We start from the raw sequence: 12,977 nt of genomic DNA on the forward strand, positions 1-12,977 counted from the left end.
CTGTGTAGACTCGGTTTACAATGGCAGAATTAAGTCTATAACTAAAATTTTGTCCAGTACATGCGTTTCTTATGATTACATTTCGATGTGGCTAACTTGGACAAGTCAATTCATTTTCACTGGAATGTTTTAAGGAATTTTGCTCATTCCTGTGTGTGCGTTAGGGTTTGTTTTCCCTTTCAGCTGCTTTAGCAGTTAGATATGTGTTTCTCATTTACTCAGCATAAGAATCTTTAAAAAGATATGTATAAACACAACCCTGTCTTTCTTCTCCTTGTTGCCTCACTTTCCATCCTACCTCAGGCTATTATTTTCTTTACTGAGGTTTCTTGAAAGTCTGCTACCTCTGAATTGCTCGATGTGACTTGGAAGAGCTCAGCCTGAAAAGTAAAAGTTTTGGGAAGTCTTTAGGCACTCGAGTAAATGTTTAAGATCTAGAGCACTACATTGCCTTAAGTGCAGCAATCAATACTCCTTGGGGTTTGATTCTGTCTCGGAGGCTTGTCAGCAATGCAATTTGCGAATGGATGTCACAATTCCATTTTTTCAAAGCTTGCATTTATTACAGAGTCTCAGGCAGAATTAAAAGTTACATTGAGAAGTCTGAACTGCTGCTAGCTTCTGAGGAATGTTTTCAATGCAGGACAAACGGTAGTGGCAGTTTCTGTTAGATTAGTTTTGTTAAAGGAGGAGATGCGACATTGATACAATATTAGTTTCAGTATCAAAAGCTGGATATCCTATTATGAGGGCGTGTAACTCTTCTGGCTTTCATGGTCAGGTACAGTGTTGGATGTTCCAGACTTTGTTGAAGTGCTCAGCTGTTTCTATACACTAAAAAACCACTTGAACTCCGTGAAGCTTTTTATTATATTGTGGTTTTATTGCTCGATTATATCATCAGAGGACAAAAAAATGCTGTCAAACAAGTAAATTAACAGTGATTTAGAGCTTCCTTCATTTTTTATTTCTGCAGCTCGCTTCATCTGATACTTTCTGATGGCAAGAAAGGATGCATTGGATAGGTTTTTCAAAAGACTTCCCAATGTCAGGAGCACCTTTACTGTCATTTAGTATTTAAGAGTTGCCTCCAAGACAAAACACTTTTGCCAGGAACAGGAATCTTTCTCTTTCAAATGAGTTTATTACTTTGCTAGCAAACATGGCATGTATAAGGGGAAGCTTTTATTTATTCTTCTACCATGTTTTATTTATTCTTCTAACATGTTTACTATTTTTGACCTCTTACCACTGCGGGGATCTTGATATAGCACATAGTCCACAAGAGGATCCACATAGGGAAAATTATTATTCTTGGTATGATTAGGTTAATAATTTTAATGCTCTCATTATGGTTGTCCTGGTGGTACTGTAATGAACCTCTCAAATGAACAGCAGCCTTTTGGTGGATTGAGTAACAGCCCCATTACTCTATCCGAAAACACTTCTCTCATTTTGTCCCTCTTGTGCTAGTGGAGTCCTCACAGACTTTTCAAAAATACCTTCTCCCTTTATGGAGGTCTCTTCTGACATGTAAAGTCTTTAAATTTGTATGCTGATTTTTTTGTTGTTGTGTGAACTAAGTCACTTTTACAAGATGATTCAGTGGTAAGTGTGTAAAGCACATCAGTGGTAGGTGATGTCTTACTGTTGTCTGACGGTACAAAATACAGATAAATCACACTGGAGTATAGATTGGGCTGCTGAAGAGTCAGTGTTGTGCTCATTAAGCTAGTGAAGTCTTTAGAATCTTATGAGTGAGATTTTAAAGGGGGTAGGAGTGCCCAGTGTTTAGAACAAAGCTGCAAACTTTATAGTTTGCCAAACAGGAGAACCAGCAGGGAGAGCAGTGGAATGGGAAATGTAAGAGCATCCAGACAGAATTTTTACTTTTAAAAAAGATGAAGAATGAGTATGACTTAATCTTTGTAGCAGAGTGATTGTTGTCTTTTTCATATGTAAGAAGGCAGGAGTAGGAGGAATTAAGTTTAGAAAAAAAATAAGGAAGAAGAGGAGCCAGGAGGAGCTGGCTGTTCAAAGTGAAGTATTAGTAATTTCCTATAATTTAATCAGACCAGATCCCAGGGCAAGATAATGAGAGCATGACCTACAAAAGAGGACTTTTTGGAAGTTAAAAGGGTTTCTAACATGAAGCTTCACAAGGCATGTGATTTGTCATGAAGCACTGTATAGAGGACTTTTTTTCTCCTTTCACATTGTGAAGAAATCATAATATGGGCATGAGTTCAGATGGTTAGGGAGAGCTGATACGGACTGTGTCTGGAATCTTTTTACTATTGCAGCTTTTCAAGCATGACCCTGGAGTTCTTTAAGAGTATATCTTCTAAATAATGTTTTGTTTCCTAGTATAGCATTTTTTGTTGCCTAGTTTGCTGTTCATCGTACATGATTTGTATCATTTGGGTTTATGCGTGCAAATCCCTCCAGGACGTTTGGAGGCTGAAGTATCATATGCTTTTCAAAAATAACAATAATATGCTAAATACCTGGACTGCAAAGTAGCCAGTGGTGTGTAATAGAATCCAGTTTTCATGGGGATGGGGGCAGTTTTCTTCCTCTTTCTCTCTGCCCCCCAAAGTAAAACCTTTTTTTGCTCTACTTTAAATGTATTCTCTGAACAATACATGCTAAGTATTGATATGTGGATGAAGAATAGTAAATTGGGCTGAAGGAAAAAAAAAACAAACCTTCAAAAAGGTGGATAATATCCCTTTCTCCAGGGATTTTCTTTTTTAAATGTAGTTAAGTAATAAAACTCAGACTTGACCCATACTTCATTTGAAGGGATACATGCTCTAGGGTACAGACAGCATCAGTGCTGCAGTTATACACTGCATTGTGGCTACTGTAGCGAACAATTCAGCAATTTGTACCCATAAGCTCACATGAAAGCTTGTCTTTCAGGTTTCCTTTTTTGCAGACTAACTTTGAGTCACCTTTATGGTAGTGTTATGCTCCCAAAGACAGTTTCTCTTTCCATTGCCTAGTATCCGTCTTGGTCTAGACACCAAATATTTTGAATGTCCTGTCTAAACCTGACAGCTTAGGAGTTAGCTCTGTTCTTTAAATTTCTCCTGCCTTTCAAGGGATTTCCTTGTTTGTGGTGTAATTATACTGAGTAGTGGAGTTCCAAACTAAGACAAGCCTGTTCCACTTTGCAGGTTAAGAATTCACAGGGTCTGAATTTGGATAATTTGGAATGACACAAAATTCGTGTTTGGACTTTTTTTCTCTGAGAAACATTCAGCAGAGAGAGAAAAACTGGGCTGCATAGTCCTTTCCCTCATTTTTCTCAGTACTTAGATAACAGGACTGGAAGCAGAGGAGAAAGAGTGCCTAGTGCTGATAGCACAGCAGACCGAGAGGGAAGGTTGCATGCGAGACTGATGATTTAGTTGCTGTTTAGAATAAACCCCATTAAAAATTAAAGGGTTACCAAGTGGTAGCGCTTTTGTAATGAGTGGTATAATCAGCAGTTTCAGCTGATGAAATTAGGTTCCAAACATCTGCACTGTTTTGTTTCTTTTATTTGGGGTGCTCTCACTAGGGTAGAAGTAACATTTTTGAAGCAACTCAAAGCCAAGCTACTGTCATCATCCCTTTGAATTCTGCATGGCCCTACTCTGAGGATTTCCGTCCTCAGGAATAGTTTGTAACTCTGCTGGCTCTCATCTGGGGTTTGTAGCTTGGATGTGGTTTGCCTCTGTTGCAGGGGCTTTCTATGCAGATGCAAATAATTCTTCCCTTCATGGTCTCAAGTTTTATCTGAAAGTTTCTGAAAGGGAGAAGATTTGTCACAAGCTTGCTTTAAAATTGCAACTTCTTATTTTGAATGAATGTATTGGACATGTTCTGAATCTTGGTGCCTGCTAGACTTTTGTAAGATGCTGTATCAGGGCAAGTAACTTTTAGAAAAATGGATTAAAAGAACTGCTGGTTTTACTAAGTATATATTTAACTTACTGAATAATCCCCATGTGTGACTTTAATGAACACAAATTCTTTGCAAGCTTCTAGACTTCACTCTGATTTGTGTAGTAGGACAAATAATTGCTCATCTCAAAAATTAAAATACGAACAGATCTTCCCCAACTAGCTGATCATTATCTGAAGTGAAAACTAAGGAACAGAGAGGGTGGCAGACAAGTGTATTTAGATAGCAGCTGGTGGTGTAGCTGTGTTTGCCTGCTTTCCTGAAGCACAGCCAGAGTCTCTCCCTTTATAAACCACAGTGCCAAATCTAGACCTGGCAACTAATGACTGAGGACCCATTTCTTTCTGTGTTTGGAGCAGAACTTCCTCTTACCCACCTCTGTGTTTCTGGCACTTCAAGCCCACGAGGAGCCCTTCTCAGGCACCAGAGTAAGCATAACAGCCTAGAGCTGCTCTAATTTCTGCTGCCCCCAGGCTCTCACCCTGCTCCTCGTTCTGGAAAGGAAAGGCTGACATAATCCTTTTGTCAATTCTGCATTGCCAAAGGGAGTTCTTTGCACAGCGAATAACTCTGAAGGGGGCTCTTCTGCCCACCTTGAGGTACTTGAACATTGCCCATAAGGCCTAAATAGGCTTCATCATAATTGTTTATATTGTCTTCCTGCACAGTGCTGTGCCATGCTGAGATAACAAAGCAAGCTCTAAATAAGCTGCCTTGTGTACAGGAGGCCGTTATCACAGCAGTGTGCCCAGGTTAATTCAGCTCTACTACTTGGGGGTATACTCCAGCTGCCTCAGATATCACCACATAGCACTGCGTTATTTAGTATGGACACAGTCTCAGGAGAATCAGAGTTGTTGTCTTTGAAGGCATTTACTGGCCTGCATAAAAGTTCTTGGTAAAGCCCACAGAATTCTCAGCCGAGAAATGCACTTCGGAAAAATAAAATCAAATCCCATGACCATTGTCACACCTGTTTGTTCAGCAGGAATGGATTGGACATGAATGTGAAACTACTTCTTCACTTCTCGCTATTCCTCTGCATCTAAATTTTAGGTGGATTTTTAGGCAGAATGTTGAAACAGGTGGTTGTCATTTCTGCTGTGTCTGTGCCCTAAGTAGCCATAGCAGTAGTTTCTTGTACTGGGAGCTTGGCACGGAATCCTAAATTTCTTTAAGGTAAGGTTTGAGGAATGTCCACTTCTAATTGAGTGCTTGCACATTAATTATGTGACCTCTGACTTCTTAAGGGTGAAAGCTGAGGTGTAGTGCCTAAAACCACGTGTCTGGGAGTGAGCAGTGCCTATTCCACATGGTCTGCTGCTGTGTGCTCTCCTACCACTATGAGTAGCTTCCTAATCCTCTCTTATTTGGCTTTGCTTGTTAACCCCAAGCAATCCTCTCAGGGACAGAGAAAGCAGCTGTCTTTGGTAGCAAGCACAGCACGACAAAATAAACACTTCTTGAAGCTTCTCTTAGATATGTTACCACAATATCATCCTCGCAGGAGGAATTAGAAACACAGGGAATATAATTTGCCATGTTTTAATCTCACATTGGGAGAGAGGAAAAGATTAAATTATAGGCAACTAGATTCCTGTGACATGTACAGGAGGGAATAATTTCAGTATCTGAAACCTCAACCTTTTGTTTCTGAAACAGTTGGTAAGCTAATGAGAACAAAACACCTCAGAGGAGTAATGGGGCAGAGGAAAATGCTGAGGAGCCCATTATATATCAGAAATAGAGCAAGAGAAGTTGCTTATAGCAAAAATAAACAGAAACTAGTCAAAACCAAAAGAGATCTTTTTTAAAGCAGGTACTCTGGTTGTTGTCACCTACTGTGGTTGAGTATTGCCATCCACACAGTTTGTGATCTCCTCCCTTTGCTTTGTGACCCCTTGAGGAGTTGTGAGCACAGTAGGGATAATTACAGGCACTGTAGCACCTTGATCTGAGACTTCCCATGTTCTGTTTATTGCCACCTGCATATTAAGATGACAGGGATTTCTAGTTGACTTTGTTGTTTCTCTTACTTTATTGATCCCTGGAATGTCATTAATAAATGTGTTGTAAAGCAACAATTTTATATATTTTAAAAGCCCTTTTCTAAGAGTCAATGCTTTGAGTGCTTAGTGTGGGTTTTTCTCTTCTGTATGTTAATAAAAGGGAAGAAAGTTCACAGTATTTGCTGCCACTACCTTTCTGACTTCAATATTTAGAATAATTTGACTTCAGTGAGTTCCCTTAACATTATTTTTAAAATTGAACTTTATTATCAGGAATGGGCCATCTTTGCAGCCTTCCTTTGATCTCCCTTGTAGTGCTAGGGCGATGCAAATATTATGGAAGTTGCCTTGGTCCCCAGTTGGGGATTCTTATTGCATGGGAATATTTCAAGGAGAGAAATAATTCTGTTATTTCATACATCTTCACATCACTGCAGCTTGGAATATGCTGTGAATCAGAGATGGGACAGGTTAGAGATGAAGCCACAGCTGGAATGCATTCTAATCTCCTTATTGCTAGTTAAGAGCCATTTCCAGCTGCTGCTGATAAGCTGGTCTCCAGGCTGAGGCTAGGTTAGGAAACACAAGGGACAATCAGAGGTCTTGCTGTGTTTTTCCTTTGTGAAATACCCGGATATCTCACAGGAGAGAACCTGGCCCTGCACGTAAATTGGACAGAAGAGTTGGGACTATTGAATACGTAGCAGTAGCGATTCTTCTGACTTGAGTGGAATGAACTGCTTTTACCAGGATGCCACTGGATTTGTTGGGAAGCTGAGGTGTCTTATTCATGCTCAGAGAAGGAAATAACGAGCTAACCAAAAAAGCCCAAGTAGGCATAGGTCAGGATGTACAACAGCACATCATCTCATCAAGGTAGGCAAACACAACCAATTCTTTGACAATTTTTCAAACTCCAGTATGTCCTTTCTATGAAGAGCAGCCAGCCAGACACCTGCAGCAATAGAGACAGATAGAGGGAATGTGTTCTTCTTCCTTCCCCAGAAGCTACCTGGGTCAGCCTTGTGCCTGGGAGATGAAAACCTCCCTTTGGCAAGCAAGAATTTTTCCCTTGCTGTTTTCCCTTGGGTACTGTAAGCTGTAACTGTGTTCCTTAAAGAGTTTTTGGGTCCGAGAGTTCTAGATTGCAATGACAGAGCTGTTGGGGTATATGATGACTGTTGGGGATGTTTGAAGGCTCAGCAGGATAGTATGCAGCCATTAGATCTCTCTCTTTTTGAGTGCTTTTTTGGTTGGGGTTTTTTTTCCTTGTGGCTCAACAGGAAGTTGTCTTTAGAGAATCTTCACACCTATTGGCAGAGCTTCACACACAGCTTTCTTCAGCTTTAATCCTTGTATAGTAATACTACACCAATGAGATCTATTTTTCTTCTTCTCTTTCTTCAAAACTATTTGTGGTATAATCACTGCTTTTATCACTGATACTTCTTCTCTTTTTTACCCTTTGCCAGTCAGTATTTATGATAAGTTTTCTATGCCAGCTGAAGAAGATTGGTCAGGAAAAGGTGGGAAAGTAGAGAGAGAAATAGCCATTTTTCATTTTGGCAATAGCAGTGCTTTATCAGTGTCACACCCTGAATGCTATTGGCGGTTTCAGAAGTTAATAGAAAGACAAGTTATTTGGAATTGGTTCAAGAGAAGATATAACATGCCTATAAGCCTTGGAGGGAAAAGTAAAAGTTGCCATTTGTATCATCCCTGACATTTTTGTCCTGGTTTAGGAAATTAGAGACAGTAGCCGTGGAGAAGGCAGATCAGAAATACTGTGTTCTTCTGTAGGACTTCTGATTGCTCTTTCAGCCGATTGTCTCCTGAATTTCTGTTTTCTGTGGTAGCAGTAAGACATCAGAAAGTGCTCTCCAAGATTACCTTGTGCATGAGAGACAAGGTTTCCTCCTCCATGTATAGTGCATAGGAGTACAAGCCAGGGAGTTAACCTCCTGTCCTAGGCACATATGACCAAACAAAAAAATAGTTTCAGCCTAAAAGAAAGCCTCTATTCTACTTAGGTCATGTAGGAAAGATACACTTAGTTTCTTGGGGAAGCTGAGCTAAGTCATTGAGGTTGTGCATCTGTAGAGCAGTTGTCCCTCAGAGGTCAGTGGGGGAAAAATTTGGAGAGCATTCTCCTTTAAATGACCAGATGTGTTCTGGATGCTGCTGTATGTTCTGCAGTGCTGCTGAAAACTTCTAACAGAGCTTTCTGCAAGTATTGGAGCTATGCTAGGCTTACATCAGTCTGTCCTTGTACAAACCCTGGTCACAGGTTGTCACCTCTTGATTTCAAAACTTGGCTGTGCCTTTGAAAAGATACAGGAAACCAGTTCTATTGCACAGTCCATTGTATTTAATAACTTACGTGTGTGGAGGAAGAAGGATGAAATATATAATTATTCTTTCGGTTTCAGCATCTGTGCATTAGCTATTTTCTGTTCTCCTGTTCTGGGAATCTCTTGTTATAACTAGTGAGAGAGGAGGTATGGAAAGGGAAATTTTACCGGAGATCATGTGCATCTGCCTTGCCATAGGTTTAATATTCCATTTTTAGCCCAAATCAGCTCACTGGCAAGGAAGATGGCCTGTGATTTTTTGACTCTCTTATGCCACCTGTGAGAATTGGACTGTTCTTTAGATTCCCACCAGGGGCATTGAAGCAGCCCTGCCTTGAAGATGAAATCAGTAGCTGCAGTGCCTCAGTAATATTTGATTGTCTTTACCTTCCTCTGTATGTTAAGGATTTCTCCCTATTTTATAGACATGAGCGCAGTGCGTGGCTTGGGGAGGAAGGTGGTTTAGACCTCATAGGAGAAATTGAAAAGAGACTGGGAACCTCCTGTGTTTGTACTGAGCCAGTCAAGGAGTAGTGATGGAGAGACAGCAGGTGCTCTTGCTGTGGTGTTCAGGTGGGCTGAGGGAGCTCTGAGGGTCCTACACAGAGCCAGAGTTAATGTGGAAACAGCAGCCTCAAATAATGACAGCAAGGGAGCTTTATTTTCTGGAGCTATCACTTTGGTATTTAGAAACCTTTTTAAAATAAGCCTGTTGTAATCTTGTTTATAGTAATTAAGGATTTACTAGTAATTTAAATAGTTGGTTTTGGCAATGTGCAGGTCATCTTCTGTGTGTGCAGGTATTGCTAATGTCAGGTTGAAAACATTTACACAAGAATAAAAGTCAAGGAAGCAGGTAATTGACTGATTTATGAACCTTAGCAGACAATTTTTTCTGATACATCGTGGTGGCTATGGTAAATTTACTCTGGATTGCTTAAGGGCACGATCCTATATGGTGTGTACAACACATGAGGGCAACTCCTCGGAATGAATGGGTGAAGGAGCAGGTAATCAGCCAGCGTGGTTCTGGTGCCTCAATTAGGCCTTTGGTCAATGGCTTGTCTCCTAGGAAGGTTGGGGATTGCTATGCACAGCACAGCTCAGAACACAGGTGATTTACAGCTTTTTCATGGAGCTTTTAAATCGATTTTAGTCTTTCAGGTAATGTGAGAACTTTTGTAAACTTATGGCCATTCCCAGACCATAATGCTAAATTGCAGTTGTGATCAGGGAATTGTTTATTTTCATTGCAAATTGTCTGTATGTGACAAAGTGGTATGTTTGAACTCTTTTCTCACTTTTTTTGCCAGCTGCATTGATGCTTGCAACTTCTCTTCCGCTTCCTTTCCACCTGTAAGGGCGACTAAAATCACGTTGCTGTGGTGACCCTGTCAGTTTTAAATGACAAGCCACACTAAAATGAGTCACACCTATTGAGAGTTAATCAGCAGTGCAATAATCTGTACCACAAACAGATCACTTTGCTCTTGGCTGCTGTAAATTGAGAGGAATATTTGAGAATTCCCGTGCCTCCTTCTTTTAACTGTTGGGGTTGTGGCTGCTGAGGTTTGTAGTGCATTTCAGGCAATGAAGATGCATTTTGTCGCAGTAAAGAGTTGAGACAGCTATCACTGCAGCCCGTTCTGGGGAGGTGACAGGTCAGGGGCGGGCCTTAATTGAGATGAATTGTTGGCTGATGAAGGCACTCAGTAAGAGTAGGCAGTGTGTAGATGTGCTTAAGACCAGAGTACATGAGTATGCAAAATAGAGCAGACCACCAATTTTATTTGTTACCAGGGTAAACGAAGACTAGAAAGCAGAGCTTTCCTGTGGGGTTGGTTGTTTTCTTTTTTTGGCACCTAGAGGATACAAAATGTGACCTAAGAAACTGTAAGATTCTTAATTACTTCAGTTTTGGTGTGGAGGCTTCTGTGACTGAGAACTGAACTACCACAACGCACGTAGCCATTTGGAAATGAGTAATTGAGCCTCTGGTTTGCAGCAATACTATGCTTAAGACAAGGTAGTTTTGTGTTTCTGCTTAGAATTTCCTAATAGAGACACTAGTTCTGTGTTCCACAAGCAACTTCTTAAAGAAAGTTTCATTATATGCCAAAGGATATAAAATCTTATTCATGGAGTTAGATGTTATTGGAGGATGGCTTTAAGATATTATGGATTTCTATATTGAATATTTGGCATTTGTGTGATTCTCCCACAATAATTTGATCTAGGGTGGAAACTAAAATTCCTCCTTTAGGGACTTTTCTAGTTGTAGCCAGCTTTTCCAAACTGTTTGCTAGAATTGTTTGAGGTTTCCTTTCCCATGTTATGAAGTTTTAGAATATTTTCCCTCCTTTATGAGGTAGGCTGACATGATAGGCCTTGTCTTTGGTCTAAGGATAAGAGAAGTCTTGAAAATAATCCTTAGCTCTTCTTATTTTGGAGGTGCCAGCATCCCTATTACCATTTGGTATTTGATATTTTCTCACTGCAGCAGCTTATTGGCTTAGACATCTATCTAGAGCAAAATGAACAAGCAAAGTAGATTTTGGCTAACTAGAAACAGTTTTAAGGAGTTTTTAAGCTTCTTTATAACTAACAAAAGGTAGAATTTTTAATTGCTGTACTGAACTTTATGTGTAAGTGGCAAATGTGCGCTGATGTCAATGGTACAGAGCCATCAGGTGCAGGGAATGTCTCTGGATAGACTTGCACATGAACCACAGATTCTTAACACTGTTTCCCATTTCCAGCAGAGCTGTGGGAATAACAGTAGAACTCCTGCACATACAGTTTTTCCTCAACTTTATAATAATCTGTCAGAGTCATAAACTGATATAATAGCTGGTTTTAAAAAACACAGGGAAGCCTGAAATTCCTGATAAGGGACTTTAATGTGGCTCAGAAGTTGCTTCCTAAAAAATTGTTTGGTTTTATAGAAAATGGTTTATCATCTTCTCTGTTTACATTGGGAAGAAGAGGTGAATTCCTTTGATATGTTAATATACCAACTCCACGTTTTCTGTTGGCCACATTCCTATAGTGTATAGGTCAGTCTGGTCATTATCTTGTGCTTTATGAAACATGTGCCCAGCCTCAACTATAGGTTATTATAGGATTCTTGTAAGGGCCCGTGGAAGAAACTTTCAGTAAGTCTGGCTGTGGTATTTTGCTCTGTCTCCATAAAACTGTTGCAAGAACATTGGTAACATAAAATAGCTTTTGTAAGGAACATGATTCTCTATTGTTTTACTGACACTTCATGTGTTTTATGAACCTGTCTTGGGGCTACTAGGCAGCCTTTGCAGCATAAACTGACCTCAGAAATATTTGCTTCTTCTGAAAACCTCCATCATAAAAATCATCTGTCTTTGTATACCTTGTCTCCAGTTATTCTGTGTGTTGATCACAGAACCACAGAATGGGTCAGGTTGGAGGGGACCACAGGGTTTCATCTGGTCCAACCTCCCTGCTCAAGCAGGGTGATCCCAGGGCACCTGGCACAGGATTGTATCCACATGGTTCTTGAATATCTCCAGCAGGGGAGACTCCTCTCTGGCCAATCTATTCCAGTGTGTGGTCACTGCACAGTGAAGAAGTTCTTCCTCGTGTTCAGGTGGAACTTCCTGTGCATCAGTTTCTGCCCATTGCCTCTTGTCTTATTGCTCAGCACCACTGAGCAGAGCCTGGATCCATCCTCTTGGCACCCCCTCCTTTAGATACTTTTATACATTGATGGTCCCTTCTCAGTTGTCTCTACTCAAGGCTGAATGGGTCCAACTTTCTTGGCCTGTTCTTGTAAGAAAGATGCTCCAGTCCCTTAAATGTCTTTGTAGCTCTCTGCTGGGCCAGAGCCCCATGTCTCTCTTGTACTGAGGAGGCCAGAACCAAACAGGGCACTCCTGATGTGCCTCACCAGGCCTGAGTAGAGAAGCCAGGATCACCTCCCTGGTGATCAAGTTGGGCCAAATCAGCTGATGGAAGCTTTTTGTGTAGGCTGTTCTTTTGTGGCACACCTCTTGAGAGGTGGTCTTCAAAATCATTTCCCTCCTCTAAGGCCATGTGTGTTCTGTTCTGTTTCATGTGCACACTTCAAGTATTTCAGCTCACTGAGCCTGAAATACTGGCAAAATCCATCTAGAATCAACTAATTCTAAATTATAGTAAGCAAATATTATACATGTATTATTATACATGTGTACTGTTTATATGTAACATTATTTATTACCTTGTAAGACACACTGCTCTGCCCTCCTCCTTTCATAGTTGCTGATTACTGTGCCTCACTGTTAAGATATTATTTCTGGATCTTTAGAACTTTTCTTCTCTCGGGAAGATGCTGCCTACCAGTTCTAGAGAAGACATTTTTTTAAATTAGAATCAGAGTATATGGCGGCCAACCTAGCTCCAGATATCCCAGATTAGGCTTCTAAATCGGTCTGCATGATATTGACAGCTGTGGCCACCCTGAGTGCACAGGCCAGCTCTTCCCTGAGGGGTGTAGGATGTTGTTGAGGTTTGGGATGGGAGAGAAAATTCTCTGTTGGTTTTTCACTGGCAAGATATGATGTACTTTGCACCCTACAAGACCAGAGGAGATAAATGGCTCAGATTATTGACTCCACCTGTTTTGTCATTCCTCTCTCCTTTGCATCC

General features: G+C 40.6%; 1 protein-coding gene across 11 annotated transcripts in view; it reads left to right on the forward strand.

The window, feature by feature from the left end:
• Positions 1–12,977, forward strand: part of ZNF827 (zinc finger protein 827) — a 116,067-nt gene that overhangs the window by 19,325 nt on the left and 83,765 nt on the right. The window contains exon 1 of one of the 11 annotated variants that reach the window (XM_069012869.1): positions 6,549–6,840. The exons of the other annotated variants lie outside the window; for them this stretch is intronic. Coding sequence (XP_068868970.1) covers positions 6,813–6,840 — 28 coding nt within the window. The 5' untranslated portion in view covers positions 6,549–6,812. Of the gene's footprint in view, positions 1–6,548; positions 6,841–12,977 lie in introns of those variants that run through there. 11 annotated transcript variants of the gene reach the window in all.

This window comes from Aphelocoma coerulescens, chromosome 4, assembly GCF_041296385.1.
Source record: "Aphelocoma coerulescens isolate FSJ_1873_10779 chromosome 4, UR_Acoe_1.0, whole genome shotgun sequence".
In the NCBI taxonomy this organism is placed as follows: Eukaryota; Metazoa; Chordata; class Aves; order Passeriformes; family Corvidae; genus Aphelocoma; species Aphelocoma coerulescens.